General features: G+C 40.1%; 1 protein-coding gene across 4 annotated transcripts; it reads right to left on the minus strand.

The window, feature by feature from the left end:
• Nucleotides 1-3,250: 3,250 nt before the first annotated feature.
• On the minus strand, nt 3,251-15,234 carry ARHGAP11A (Rho GTPase activating protein 11A). Of its 4 annotated transcripts, none has more exons than XM_086613220.1 (12): nt 15,106-15,234; nt 12,651-12,721; nt 12,226-12,322; nt 11,435-11,685; nt 10,827-10,987; nt 10,567-10,713; nt 8,775-8,849; nt 7,969-8,136; nt 6,604-6,739; nt 6,155-6,263; nt 5,357-5,504; nt 3,251-4,947 (listed from the first exon to the last, which is right to left on the minus strand). In XM_086613220.1, exons 1-12 carry the CDS (start codon nt 15,232-15,234, stop codon nt 3,359-3,361), a joined length of 3,081 nt encoding a protein of 1,026 aa, XP_086469346.1. In that variant the 3' UTR covers nt 3,251-3,358. The 4 variants fall into 4 exon arrangements, with proteins under 4 accessions (XP_086469346.1, XP_086469349.1, XP_086469348.1 ...); XM_086613223.1 differs by having other exon boundaries at nt 7,969-8,142; XM_086613222.1 differs by having other exon boundaries at nt 15,100-15,234.
• Nucleotides 15,235-15,712: the final 478 nt, after the last annotated feature.

Raw genomic sequence — 15,712 nt, forward strand, 5'->3', positions numbered from 1 at the left:
CCCCAATGCTGCCAATATTCCCCGCTCCGCCCGTGCGCCGCTCCACCGCCCACCCCACGCCTCTCCCTTCATCAGCCTCTGCAGGCGAGAGCCGCGCACGAGGCGAGCCACCTTTTTTGCTATTTAGAGAGGAAAAAAAAAGCCTCCTTTCTGCAAAACGTTTCCCGTTAACACGCAGAACGAGCGGGGCTGCCGCTCCGCTGCACCGGCCCCCACCCCCCCCGGAAAGTACATACGCTGCGCCCACGGAAAGATGAACCGTCCTCCCGATCCCCCCCCACTCGGCAGCTCAGCAGCCGCACGGAGCCCACCGGGCCGGGCCCCGCCGCCGGCCCCGCCGCACTCACCTCCCGCTGCCGGCGCGGCTCTGCGGTGCTGCGGCTCCGCGGGCGCGCATCCTCCGTGCGCAGCTACGACCCCCCCCGCCCCCTTCCCCCGCAGCCGGGCCCCGCCAGCTGCTCGGAGGTACCTGTCGCGACAGTGTGCTTGCTGCGTGGATTCGTCCGGTTAAGAAGATGACACAAAGCTGGGGGTAGGGGGGATATTCAAAATCTCCCTTTTCAGCTAAAGAGAATAGTCTAAAAAATAAACTGAAGGTTGTTGATGGATTAACAGTTACAGAAATAAGATATTACATATTCCTAGGATCATGTCTGTCTTCCTGCTGTGATTTCTCTCTCCAGGATAATATGATCAACGGTTTACTTAGGGAATAGCAGTATTACCTAACTGCAGGCTCACAAGGTAACAACATGGCAACCATCTCTGAGCACTTGCAGGTAAATGTCTCCGGGATAAGCAAATCCATATGAATCATCCACAGCAGAGGTTAACAAAAAGACACCTATAAAAGGATCTTACAGAATGAAGTCTATTATTTAATAGCACTTAGCCTTTAGAAATTTCTGTTTTGCTTTTTTAAGTAACACATCTTCACTGCTACTGCTGTGAACATGACATGTTCCATTTCAGGATAACAATCTACGGAAAAGCTCCGCAATTATATCCCATAAACCACGACAGAGCCATGAACTACGCTTTCAAAGGTAGATTACCATCTCTCTTTGCTGGTGTCTAGTACATAACTTGTGTCTGTAACTTGCAGGATTAAGCAGTAAGGACCTCCATTGGGCATCCAGCATTTCTCATCTTTCTCCAAACCATGATCAACTTTATGCAAATGGATGCATGCCTGCACTGTTCCATAAAACCTCTAAAAACAGAGCCTACAACTTATTTTAACAATCTTTCCTGATGTTTAACGGTTTATTTGCCAGGCCCCTACCAAAATCTTCCTTTCTGCCATTGAAGTCTACTGGTTCAAGACCAGCTTACACCGATGATCAAAAATAATTCAGTTTCACCCACAACACATTGTCAAAGCTACATTAGCATTGGAAATATTTGGTACATGTTAACAGAAAAAAACCTCAAGTCTTGCTCTTTCAAACACGAACTGATGTGACAGCTCACTGTTACAGAAGGAGTCAGATCTCATTTTCTTCCTCATTACATTGCCTTTATCTCCTTCTGTCCTGATTCCATCTCCTACCTCCTGGCATCAGCTTTGGCAGCTGGCATTAGCTTTGCTGAGAGACTTATTTACCACAGTGCAGTGGTACAAAATGTGGTGCTCTGGTGCCTACATTCAGCCCACTGAGGGATCTGCCAGCACCTGCGAAAGGCAGAGGGTAGGAGCATGTAGCCAAGAGAAGGGAGAAGCAGCTTCCTCTTCAGATGGTGAACTGTTACATTGGCTTCTTTATGTCATGAAACTGAAGATTCCAATACTTCACCACAACATCAAGCAAACCTGTTAAGACCCTCTCATGGCTCTTTCCTTAGTGTTAGATCTTCACAAGAACGTAGCAACAGAGAGAGACAGCTCAGCTGAGCTGATGTGGGCAGGAGGTTTCCACCAGATCACTGAGCTAAACCAATTCAGCTAGGAAGTTGGTGGATATGTGGGAAGGAGGCAGGGAACAGAAAGCAAGCAAAACTATTCCTTTCATTAACACATCACTCAAGAAGCTTATAGAATCATAGAATGGTTAGGGTTGGAAGGGAAAGACAACTTAGAAGACAACTTCTGCTAAATTAGGTTGCACCATGCCCTTCGCTAGTCGTGAGAATCACCAACATGTATCTAAGATGATCAAAAAGGAGAGCCAGAACAGAATCACTTCTAGTATTTTCAGACTTACTCATTTTTGATGCTCACAGTCTGCATATCACAACATAATCTAAATTTCTAAGTTGTTACAGAAGAACAGGCTCAGAAAATGGACAAACCCAATGGTTTTATTAAAACCAAAAGTATCCAGTGCTTTCAGCTCTTACCTTTTGCCAATAAGCAATACGCACATACAGAAAACTAATGAATAGTTACAAGTGTTTCCCCATAAAATTATCTTACAACTGACAACAGACATAAACAGTTTTAATTCCAAAAGATGTAAACATCTGCTTGTGCAAATCAACTGAACACACTATGGCTTCTTACATTCACCTCTTGCAACATTATCAGCATCTAAAACCTGCTTCTGCACTGTCTGGCTAACACTATTCTGTTGCTCTAAAAATAAGTTAAATCCCTCCGTTCATATTTAGATAAAACATTTTACGGCTTACAACTGAAAATACTTGGTACCTATTGCAGAACACATTGCTGGGTGACGTTTTAAGGCTTTTCACTTCTTTAATAAACTGCACATTTGTTTTCCATGTGTTCCAATAATTCTCCAGTGTGTTTGTGTACACATGTCAAAATATAATTAATTTACCTACTCAACAAGGACAATATGCTCCCCATTTACTCCAACAGAAATAAAACCCTTTGTCTCAAAAGAAGTAGAGCTGGTGTAAGGTCCAACTTAAACATCAAAGTAGTGCTACAATACGCTTAAAACTAAGAAGTAAATAAATTTAACTACCAATACTCAGAGTCAAGACATTTTCTTTTATGTCTGTTAGCTTTGTTTTAAATGTCAGAATTGTTTAAAAAAAACTTGGTACTCAGTCTAAATACTGCAAAAATTGTTTTGGGAGATGCAGCATGGTTTTAGAAGCTGAGATAATCAAATATGAGATCTAACAGAAACATTTGTAAAAACAGGTTATTTCTGTTTTAGAAGTCAAATTCCTTTGGATGAACTGACTAGTATTTAAAGAAGTTTCAGTAAATGAAGAAAGCCTCAACATAAAACAAATCATTGTTTGTACAAGTCCATGACTCGTATAGTTAAAAAAAATAAAAAAACTACAAATAATTAGAGCTAAAAAAAGAATCATACAAGTCTAGATTTTTCCAAAGGTTAACCAAGCTACAGTGAGCCCATTTAGCCATCATTATTTGATCTTATAAGTCCACTGGTTTTGCAGTTGGTAGCAGTTTCACTTTAGATATTGGATTCTTTGGAGAGCCTCTATAACGAACTCTTTCTTTTTCTAGAGCACTTCTTGTGATTGTAGATTTCTCTGGGGCAGCACCTGGAATATTTATATTTGCATTAACTTTTAAACTGGATTTCACTGTTTCATGATTGGTTAGATCTTCTAGAACAGACTTTGACAGATGAGCAGCCGCTTTCTGTTCTTGGATTCCAGCAGTTCTGACAGAAACATCAGGCTTGTCTGACGGATTTAACTGCCTGCAGCATAGTTTGGATGTTATGTCTAGCTGCTTATGAGATACAGAAATTTGGTCATATGTACTTTCACTCCTGAGTGGCAAAGCCACAGAATTCTTTGAGGGCTTTTCTGCGCAGGAGAACAGTGTAGAATCACAGCTCAAAGATTTAACAAGCGGTGAACTAACATCACTTGCTTTAAGCTGCTGAGAGCTTACAGATCGTCTGTTAGCCTCCAATAAGGAATTTATTCTTCTTACAGACTGTCTAACAGGAGTACGTTGAAACTTAAGAGGTGGTTTAGTTTTGCTTGCAGAAATTGGATCATTTAGTGAAAGCTTGTTGAACCATTGTATGTGGTCAGAAACCTTTCCATGCTCAGAGACAGCTGACGTTTTAGTTACGGTTTTATCAGAACTTTCATCTTGCAAGTACTGGTTGCCTACTTCCTTGCGTGATTTAGGTGACTGCGCAGTAGGAGGCTGTCCGGCCACAGAAAGTTTAGCACTATCTTCCTCCGAATTACAGCATTTTACCATACAGTTTTCAGTTGTTTGTGAGTCTGTTAATTTTATTTCCTCTTTTCTTTCAAAGAACTCTGATTTTTTTAGGCCATCTTTTGATGAACTGTTCTGAACAGTCAGCTTGTCTTCCCTGGCCAGTACTTGAGGCACAGGAAGTTCTGTTACATTTTTTGCACCTGGTTTCGGGACCTGAAGTTCAATATCAATAGAAGTTTTGAAGTTTCTTTTCTCCAAAACTTTATTTTCATCTGTTTTTGATTGCTGTTTATCAATACCATAAGATTGATTAAATTGGTGCAACAGCTCCCTGCATTTTGTATTTGTTGCACTTTCAGAAGCTTCTTCAGCTAACAAATCTTTCTCCAGATCGAGTCCTGTGAGAACCAGAGTTTCATTTAAAGTTTCACCTGCTACGTCTGAGAAGGAAGATTTTGTATTATCTATCAAATTGTGAAGATTACTTCCGGATGCAGAGAAGGCTTGCTTAACTTTCAGTAATGTTTCTGCAGTTGAACCACTTTCCTCTTCACAAAGCAAAAGTTCTAAGTTGTTGTCTTGTTTGCTTACAGTTGTGGATTTGAATTCATTTGGAACAACTGGTGGCTTTCCAAATATGAAAACGGATTCTGAAGAACCGATTCCTGCTCCAGGTTGTCCTGGCAGAATTCCCTCATTCCTGCTGATTGCCTGAGAATCTGTAACAGTAGGACTATTCCACGACATTCGGTGAACTACTTTATCATGATATTTTGGAGTTAGCAAGTTTTCTTCTGACTTGCTTACTTTCTTTGAACCTTAAAATAAATATCATAGTGTTTAAGAACAATATCTTGCAATTTTAATGATTGTTATAGGCAAAATTATTGCTAAAAACCCCTAATTATCAAAGCAGCACTGAATTTAAAGGTGCCATTACTCCCTTAGTAAGTTTCAGAGATATGAAAAAAGGTTGTAATATTAAAGAACTGAAATCCCATAGGAACATCTTAACTAACAACAGAGAACTACTAAACACTAGAAATGCAACAAGGCTGTCCTAAACAGATTATTTTTCCCCAGGAGCCACTAACTTTCAAGTAACTTTTGTCCTACTAGCTAGAAGCACTTTTAATCCAACTGTTTTTATACCTTTATCCATAAAGTTACTTTTGCTTTACAAAAGCACAAGTTTTTTCCATGTAATATATTCTGTTAGATATTTACCTTTCTTAGGGAATTTTTCATTGACACACGGGCTGAAGAGTACATCTCTTTTTGCACATTCAGTTCTGCTTTCAAAACCTTGCTGATTTGCAAGACGCCTTCCAATATTTTCAGATCTACGTCCAACTGCACATCCTGATACAGTATTCTTGAACAAACAAAAGATGTTAGTTGCTTTCATATGAACTTGTATTTAGTATCTCATTTACAGAGGAACCTCCAGGAAAAGGCTATGCAAATCAGTCACAGCAGCTTTTTCTTGGCCATACTTCATCTTCCCTCAAGTCTCAGTAGATCTAGGTAGGGAACAACCCACCTGCAGCAAGTTAGGCTTAACTATACTCTGATTCCATGCACAGACTCTGTAATACCAGAATTTCAGGAACTGTGAGACCTACTGATCACAAGTGTGGTGGGTTGACTCCAGCTCACAGGTAAGCTCCCAGCCAGCCACTTGCTCCCTCCCTCTACTCCTCCAGTAGGATGAGGGAGAGGATTGGAAAGGCAAAAGGAGGAGAGACACACACACATAAACCCAAACCCACAAGTGATGCAAACACAATCACTCACAACAACACTCACAAGCCTCTTGCCCCATTCCAGCCAAACCCAGTACAAGCTGATCAGTTACTGCTATGAAAACAAACCTGGGCTTCTTGTACTTCATAGCAGGTTTAGTTATGCTGTGATCCCTCCGCTACCAAATAAGTCTTTCCTGCTACTGAAAAGCAGCGCCCAAAATTTAGGATTAAAATTTGCACAGTAACAAGACGACTAGGTTAGAAGCAGAATACTTACCATTTCTCTGTTGCTTTTCCCCAAACCAAACTTCAAGCGTAACGACCTACGAACCATTTCTTTTCGGCTAATCTTTGGAGAAAAACAACCTGTTTTTCCTGATTCAGCCCTGAGAGGACAGATGGGGAGAAGTAACACATAAAAAAACTCTATAGGAGGGCAATGAAAACATTCTTACACTTGTTTATGGTTTTACTTCTTCTGTTGGATTCTTGCCAAGTTTTTTTTAATAGGCACAGGAGGCTACTATAGATCTTATTTTGTTTTGACCTCCATTTTGCCAAATTGCAAGAATTGGTGATTTTGAGATTGCTATACAAATTCAGCATGTTTTGAACACCGAAAAAGATCATTATAAAGACAGATTGAGATTTTCAACATCATTAGTCAAGGGGTCTAGACCTACCTTTCCAATTTATCTTTTGTTTCTGAGAGTTAAGGCAAATTACCTGTATAATTTTTTGCTTGCATGTCTTTTACTTCTTCTGTTCCCTGTACTAGACAGATGATTTTCACCACCAGTTGAAGGAGACAGTGAGGTTTGTGATGACTCGAGAGACACACAAGGGCTCGCTTCAAACTGAACTACAGGAACAAAATCATATTTACATCATCTTAAGTCTTTACCTGAAAAGACATGACTAGTTTAACAGTTAATACAATAAAGAATTGTTTTTCAAGCAGTACAGATTTATTTACTTATTTTGTGGAGTGCTGGTTTGAAATTACTTTGAGTTTCACTTTTATTTAATATTAAATTAAGCTATTGCTTATAGCATACATAGAAATGGCTGGACTGCAATTAATTGCATGCTACTGCCATCACTACCTCAACTAAGTTTCCACTCTGCTATCATCAGACTAGTTTGCCAAATTTAAGAGCTTAATAAGAACAATTAGATTCAGTCTTAATATTATTTGTGTTGTGCTTTTTCACATACCTAGCCAGAACAGTTAAAGCAACAATAAACAAAAGAGTTGCAATTCTACTACTAAACTTTTTTACGAAACAGATGTATTACTATTCTCTTTAGAAAATGTCACTGCTTTGGTTTGCTTATCCATAGAAACAAAAACTTCATAGTGAGCATGAAATGATTAAATAAACAAAAGCAAGAAGATTTATACCATTCGATTGAGGAAAAATGATTGATCTTCAGGCAAAACAAACATAGCCCAGAAATTTCTTTTTACTCTAACTCTAAGCACATTAAGGAACCAAATAAAATTAAAACAGGATTTGCAGAAAAGCCTGACAGTTGGAAGCACTCTAGTAGAATAAAAAGGTATCAAAGCATTGTCAAACAAAAGTAAAACTTTTTCTATAGAATTTTGAGATTATTTACCATCTAGGGAAAACAAGAGGTGGCTGGATTCAAAGAACCTTTATAATAGCTCTCTGTGAAATGTAATTGTTGCTAAGATCAGCTATTTAAGTATTTAGGAGACAGAAGGCAGCTACAACTTTCAAAAGGTTGGAAGCATAGGCAGTCTTCATGGATTTGTGTGCTAGGTTATGTGAGTATAACCTAGGTGATACAGAGGGACTGAAAAAGATAAAAGGATATCAGGATTGCAGATTTGAGAGATTAATGTAACAAAACAAAAAAACAGGATTTTGGTTTTGCTAAATCCATTTAACATGACAGTCACCGATGAACATGGGCTAATTATTAAGATGAGAACGTAGTGCAAGGAACACTATTGAGTCAAGATTATCAATGACTCCCTAAGGAGAACTAAAGGTTGTACATTTAAACTAAAAGCCATAAACAACCATTTCAAGCAGCAAGGAAAAAATGAAAGCATTGTACCTGATGCTGGTGTTGAGCTGCTGTTAAAAATGCTACTTGGTAACAACTCAAAAGCAAAACTGTGTTTAAAAGATCGTCTCTTCTTGCTGGACAAGCCCTGAGAGGAATCGGTTGGAAGTTTACGCTTGGTACTTGGAGTAAGAACCACCGGAGTCATTGATGAAAGGACTGAAATTAAGAAAATCAGATTTGCGGTAACATCATACAAGGTTGACAGTTTACTAAAATACAAAGAGTTGGGGTTTTTTAAACTCTGAAATAAAATTGTCATAAGAGCTTAGCCAAAGTGCATGCATTTTGAACAGGCAAAGCAAATCAGTATAGCTTAGGGTTTGTTTTTTCATAAGTTAGAGTACCAGAAAGGAAAATCCAAACCCACACATTAATAAAACAATATAGGTAATTAGGAGGGGGGGGAAAAAAAGTATAGTCATCTTCCATAAGTTTAAGAGACACAGTAAGAGTGAAAGAATCTCAGTCCTGGCATATTCATTCCCAAGATGATGAAATGCTGCATACTGCACTGAAGCCTTAGTGTGCAGTAGGTAGAAAGCGCAAGTTCAGCTGTGTAATCCTAGAACCACACAGCCCACTGCTGCAGTGATTGTAGCTGCTCCAAGAGCTACAGTAAATGCAGTACCCTCAATAAATATGTATCTATATTCAAGGTTTTAAACAATTTAAGTGTAATCACTTATCTTCAACTAAGTGCTAGTCCTTCAGTTAAAAAACAATTGTGGAATATAGTTGACAAATCCAGATGATACTGCATGGGCTTTATTTAGTACAAATACACCAATACCTACCACTTCTATCTTGTTGAGGTGTAGTGGAGGGTGTTCTGTTAGATTTAAATTTATTCAATGCTCCACTAACAATATCTGAAATGCAAGACACACCGAGCAATCAAATTTAAATATGAAGTTGGTCTTGCTTTATTTTCAACTCACGTTTAACCGGTATTCTTTCAGAGAGAAAAAGCAAATCAATTTAAATAGTTGTTTTATGTAAAGAAAACTAGAGTCTAGATCTTCTCACCAACATAGCTTTTGTTGCTTTCACAATAGCTGAAAAATTCTATTTTCCTAAAAAGAAACCCCCAAAAACCCACCACCAAAAAACATGCACAGACAGCAGAAGTTTCTTGTAGAAAATTCTACTGGTCATTATAAAATTATATGCCTTCCCATTTCTTGTAGGCAAACCCAGAAGGTATCCATAATGAATTCTCTCTCACAGACTTTCTCACTTTACTGGACAGTCATCTTGAAGATGAAAAGCTCTTAGAGCTTTGAAGTTAGGCCCCAATTTAAGTATGAAATTTTGGTCTTGCAAAAAAGTAACGTACAACTTGTGTGACCTATGTGTTTATATTTTGGGGCATTGTTTCTTTTTTTAAAGGCAAAATTAAACCCAGCAGAGTATATGCATGAAGTTTTACTGTTTTTCCTGCTTTTAAAAGTGTAAAATTGAAGAATTTTTATTAAGCGCTACTGCAACTTACAGTTGTATTTCCATAGCAAAGCTTAGCAAATTGCAAGCCTGTTGTACTTCTTTTATGGTGTCTGGTAGATATCAGGCAGTTTTTAAAAACTCATCTTTGAAAACAGATGAAGTGTAGCAATACTACATCTAGAGAAAGACTAGATACTGCCTGCTACCAGAACCGATCCCACAGAATTAACGAATTCTAACTGCCTCCCCTCAAAATTTTAAACATTCACAAACATTTATCACTGCACAACTTCACTCTGAAGAAGGGAGGTCATCCTGGAGAAATATATTGCACACAAAAAAAACATGCCTTGGCTAAACATATACAATAATAAAGCCTTAATTTCAATTGCTGTTTAATTGTAGTTTAATACTCCAAGTACAGGAGCTAAATACACACTCTTACTTTTACAGCAATACATACAAGATCAGCATTATAGTGGATTTGAGTCAAGTCAAGCATATGTATTCCATAGTATTTCCTCAAAGAGAATGCAAAAGAACAGAATATACCATTTGATCGTTCATATTTGGAAAAAAAAAAAAACCAACCTATTGAATAGCCAAACTGAAAAAAATAGCCAAACTAAAAAAACCACCACAACAAAAAAAAAACACAGATCCATGATATCAGAGCAGAGAGTATCCAGTAATATCCAATTCAGAGTTATACTTCAAAACATAAAGTAGTTACACACATGCCATTTATAACCTTGCCTTCTCATGACCTGACATATCACAGTATGCATTATCTTTGAACGTCCAAATATAACTTTAAAACTAGCAAAAAAAAATCTTTATCAGTGTTCTGCAACAGGATCTGAAGTTGACTCAACAAAAAGCTGGAACATTAATCTGGCTTCACAAATCCGAACAGAAGCAAAATAGCTTCTTTGGTAGACAACAGACACACTAGAATAAACTCGAAGTAAATATACAATAAAGTGATGTGATTACTGAAGTCTTATATAGATTTTTGCAAATTAAACCCAACAAATTTCACAGGCATCTAGTCTGCTTGTGGAAGAAGCAAGTGCTTAAGATCAGCATACCTGAAGTCTCAATTCTATTTTAGTTGCTGAAACTTTCACACAGCATACCTACCTCCAACACTTCGGTGTCTCCTCTTCTCACATTCACTAGGAGATTCATTTTCACTGTCTTCATCGCCCCACAGTGAGGGAGTAGATTGAAAGGTGTCAACACCTAACATTGCAGGAATCTTTTCCAAGATAAATTCTGGTACTTGTCCTGAATTAGTTGAGAAATGTATTTTTTTTTTTTAAGTTATTTAAAAAGTTGAAAAGAAGAGCTGTATACAGGTATGTGCAACAAGACATTTTGATAAACATTTATCATCTTACCAATTTCTGCTGCATGGTCTATAAGTGTTTGCACAACAGCGGCTTGCAAGCGAATTTTTTTTTCTGTACTGGCTGACATCTTCTCATTTTCATTCGAGTGCAAGAGGTTGGGAGCAAAAATCACTGCCAGATTACTGCTATCCATTCTGTTTTCCTTGGATCTTAACAAGAAAAGGGGTTGTTTTGTTTTTTGTTTTGCATGTTTGAGGTTTTTTGTTTGTTTGTTTGGGGTTTTTAAACACAAATTATCAGAACATAAGCAGTGGAGAGACAAAAGACCAAGTAAGACCGTGTGACTTGATTAATGAGATCAAGAGGGTCAGCTTTGGGGAATGTAAGCTATCAGTTAGATTACGTCAATTTTATCAGTCACTTCTTTTGCTTTCCAAAGAAGAATGAGGAATACAGCTATGAAAGAATAGAACAAAGTCAAGTCTCTAGCCAAATAAGATTTCATAAAGAAAACATCATGACTGAATTCTAGTGAATGACTGCAGATAAGAAAGGTTAAAGTCACAAACCACTCACAGAAAGTTAGAGCAGTTGCCTGGAAAGAGAAGTCCTTAAAGGGATCGGGAACTGTTTACATGCGTTTTCTTTACACTGACCTTAGGGACACAGTTCTCAGAAAGTTGAAAAAGTATCTCAAAGCTTCAATTGTTCTGTCAGCCATCAAACACGACAGCAACACAGTTGCAGTTTTCTTCTCATTTCCTAGCTGTTGAGCTTTGAAAAAGCCTTCCTGCAGGTGAGGTGGAAGGATGGGTTCTGGCAGCTCTCTAAAGAATTGCTTAAGAAGCCCTGCAACATCACATGGTAGTGCAGCTGAGAGGCAGTTTTCACCTTGATCCAGTTTACTCTGAAATTTCCACAAGAAACATGATTTAAAGTCTTCATCATACCATCAGATTTCTAAGTTTAGGCATTAATCCTCCAGCCTGTATCAGAAAAGACAGTCACATCTGCCCCATTTTTAGTTTCAGCCTTGTCCTGTTTTACCTATCTACAGCATCTGCAAAGAGACATAGACAATTATCCAGACCATATGTGCTAATTTACAGGTTTCCCATGTACACATCCTTCTGGGAGAACAGTGCTAAACAAATATCCTCACAGTATCCAGTCAGCATAACTGCTAACAAGTTTGTTCAGTCACAAGTGTATTCTCACCATCTGGAAAGCTGAAAAACTTCCCAGAGGGAGGGGGGGGGGAAAGTGAAGTTCACCGATTTCTGGACTAGATCTCCTCTCATTTCTAAAGCAGGTCATGTTACCAGTCTACTTCCAATATCAAAACTCAAATGACTGAAAAGAGTAAAAAAATTAAAATACGCAGATGATCAAGTGAAGTGCAGTTTATTAAAAAAACTACAAACAAACGAGAAGCTTTAGAGAATACCTTTAAAGCTTTTAAACGAACAAGAGATCCAGACTTTCTGAAGAGTCCCTCAGTATGAGCATGTCCTTCCAAATATTCACAAGTATCAACAAGAAAGCTGAAGAAAGAACAGTAGCATACTTTTGACACTCAAAATAAAACTTGTTTTTTCCAGAAAAACTATTTCATGATAGATAGATAAAACTTAATACATAGGATAGTTTTCCCCAATGATGATGAGTATAAAGAAATACAACTGAATGATAGCTGTGGCTCCAAATTCCCCATCTAACTTCTGCATCCCTCCTTCCCCAACTGAAACTATTTTTATATGCCCCATAAGCTACACCAGGCCTGGAATAAATATTATGTTCCCTCTTCTGACAAGAGTTCAATACAATAAAGAGTAAAGTAAGTGTAAACCTAAATATACAGTGTTAATTTACCTTGGAATATAACCATATTCTGGCACAAGCGATTGCGGTAACGCATGAAAAGATATTCCAAAGATTTTACCCTAAAATACAAAATTCAATTAATGTCATTCAAAAGTTGATACAATTACCAACTACATATTACAGAAAAAGCACGTATTCCACAAAGCACAAACAGAAGGTTAGTTAAGACAAAAAACAAAGTCTTTCAGATAAGACAGATAAGAGGTACTGTCAGGAAAAGCACTACCATCTCTAGATATTGGTGCCTATGTTGATTCTAGTTACAGGTAACACCCTAGATTACTGTGAAAGAATAGAAAGGGGTTTTGCAGTATGTTTTGCACTTTTTTTTTAACAATGAGTTAGTTTTTCCTATAAGGCCCACAAATCAGTAAGAATATTAAACAGACTGTTCTGGAATCTCATCTTAGTTGTTCAAAGTGACTAAATCCTATTTTTCTTAAAAATCAATACATTTGAAAATAATTTTCTTTTTCCGTAATATTTTTTTTGTTTTCTTCACCTGAGGCACCCAAAATTGCTGTTTCAGTTTTCTGGTCTATTGCTGTTTTCAACAGAATAGATCAGAAAACTGTTCTGAACTTTCATATTTAGCATTTGTATTTAAGAAACCGTTATAACTCTATTGCCTTATAGCAAGACATCAGAGTATCAGTTACATATTAGAAAGCAAGCAATTTCTTCAGTCGTTACCACTGATGCTCACCCACAGAGTTTTACAGTTGGTTCAGTTACAAAAGCCCACATTTCAATGGTTATATTTACAGAACATGCAAGCCAGTCCCTCCCCCAACCACTTGTTATCATTTATACCTGAAAAACAAAGTGCTGACCATGTTGGGACAATAGTTAATCAATAACTAACCTATTAGGCCACTTGGGCCTATCTGTCTTACAGAAACAAGCACAACACAATAAGGAGAGAGCAGCAACACATATTTGTCACTGTATTCTACGTTGCTACTAAAAGTACAAAAAAAATTAACTTCAACATACTATGTTTCTCTGTATTTACAAGATTATGTAGTAGAGAATTCCAGTGGTTTGTAACTCAACATTTAAAATTTATAACTGATACCCTCACTTTACCAGGCTTTGTTTGAAACATCAGAAGTTGTGATTTCAGTTCTTAAAATAAAGTGATGTCTGTTCCTTTGTGATAGAAATAGAACGCCTCTTGGCAAAACAAATGTTATTCTCTATCTTTTCCTACCTTGCTGAGTTGTTACTTAAATACATTTTCTTCCTTGTATAAAATTTAAGCACTACAGCTATATAGACATCTTTTATTATTACATACACATATTATTCACATTTCTTATTACCTTCCCTTTAGAATAGAAAAAGAAAGTCTAGAACCACATGCTTGATACTGACAAGGGGGTAGAAACTAATTCTAACTTTCCTCTTGCTCCCTCCCTTTCCAAACAACCCAACTCGAGCACCTGTTTTCGCAACTTCTTTTGCTTATATTGACCAAGGGTTACTGCAGTCTTTTGTAATATCTTCTCAAACTTATGGAAAGCTCATTCTGAGAGCGCTTAGTTCTGTGCCATATCAATCGCACAGGGATCTCGTTTAGGACTTCATAGCGGTCCCTGCTTTATAAATTAGAATCTGTCAGAAGATCAGTGTTCTGAAATGGACTTCGACGCTGTATAAACTGGCATTCATTATGACACTTCCGTTTTAAATAAGAGTCCTGAGGCACAAAACACGCCTTTTTCCTTTAACGAATTCAAAGTAGGTATTTAAGATAACAGGACAGTTTTCCTTCCTCAGGGCACAGGCAAATCAAGGCCAGGTCTATCTGTACCAAAATACCCACAGCCGCGCCTCATAGTAAGAAACCAAGCAAACAAAGCCCTTCAAACCAAAAATCTGAGGAATCAAGTAAAATAAAAGACAAAGTTTTTAGAAACTACACAGTAGCTACGTATTCCATGACTAAGATTTACTTTCCATAGCGGGTGACGTCGAGCACCGTGAGGTGCAAAACACTGAGAGAGCATCAGCCGCATTAAGAAAAAGAGGAGCACGTCTCGCTCACCACCTGCTCCCTCTGGCAACGCCGAGCCCCAAACGGGCGGGGAGCACCCAGCATCACTAAATCGTTACCTCACTAAACCACAACCCGGCTGTCCTCACGGCCGCCCGGAGCACTCGCTCGCTAAGGAAAAGGGAAAAAACGACTTTCCCCAGTTCGGGGATCAAGACGTTTCCCCAGGAGGGCCGGTAATGCTCTGTCAGGAGCTGGCAGCAGCGACAGCGTTAGGTGACGCCGCAACGAGCGGCACCCGGGCCCCACCGAGCCGAGGGCCTCGCACCAGCTCCCGGGCCTGCGCCAGCTTTGCTCCCACGGCGGCAAGCGCCGTGCGCCCCGACCCCGCCGCCGCTGACCGGCTCAGGGAGCGGGTGCCCTCCGCGTTACAGCCGCCCTTACCTCCGCGGCCGCCGCTCCAGGCTGCTTGGCCGCCGCCAGGCAGCTCCCGCCCTTCACCTTAATCCCGTAAGACGCCCGGAGCTCCTCCAGCACCGCCAGCCGCACCAGCCTTCGCCTCTGCTCCGCCATCTCAGCGAGCCCCCGCCCGCTCCCCAGCCCCGCGCCGCCCGCTCAGACCCCGCTCAGCGCCATCGCAGCCCGTCACCGCCGGGCTCAAACCCAGCGCCCTGCCCCGCCCGCGCCTCTAATTGGGCCGCTTGCCGTTCGAAATCAGGCCCCCGCCGCCCAACGGCCAGCCGGGGCTGCCCCGGAGGTGCCTGCCTCCTGTGCCGCCTCTCAGCCACAAGGCCCCGCCCGCCGCCTTCGGGCGATCGCACTGGCTACCTAAGGGCCCTCCCTGCCCGCCTCCGGTGTGCGGGCGCTGTGGCGGCCGCGGAGGGGAGGGGCGGGGCGAGGCGACGGCGCGATGGCGGGGCGTCTCCCGGGAGCCGGGTGCTGCGTGGCGTCGGGGGGCGGCTGAGCAGTGTAGGCTGCTGCCCGCTGTCTGCGCAGCGGGAGACGGAGCGAGCCAGCAGCCGGAGCGGAACAACCGGCGCGGCGAGCGGGA

This window comes from Tauraco erythrolophus, chromosome 6, assembly GCF_009769465.1.
Source record: "Tauraco erythrolophus isolate bTauEry1 chromosome 6, bTauEry1.pri, whole genome shotgun sequence".
In the NCBI taxonomy this organism is placed as follows: Eukaryota; Metazoa; Chordata; class Aves; order Musophagiformes; family Musophagidae; genus Tauraco; species Tauraco erythrolophus.

What these genes read in the sequence shown, in the direction of transcription:
- ARHGAP11A (XM_086613223.1), bottom strand. Translation starts at nt 15,234, where the DNA reads ATGGCGGAGCAGAGGCGAAGGCTGGTGCGGCTGGCGGTGCTGGAGGAG. An exon ending in GAATATGGTTATATTCCAAG is followed by an intron (nt 12,323 to 12,650) that starts GTAAATTAACAC and finishes TTCTTTCTTCAG; the next exon opens with CTTTCTTGTTGATACTTGTG. An exon ending in TTCGTTTAAAAGCTTTAAAG is followed by an intron (nt 11,686 to 12,225) that starts GTATTCTCTAAA and finishes TGGAAATTTCAG; the next exon opens with AGTAAACTGGATCAAGGTGA.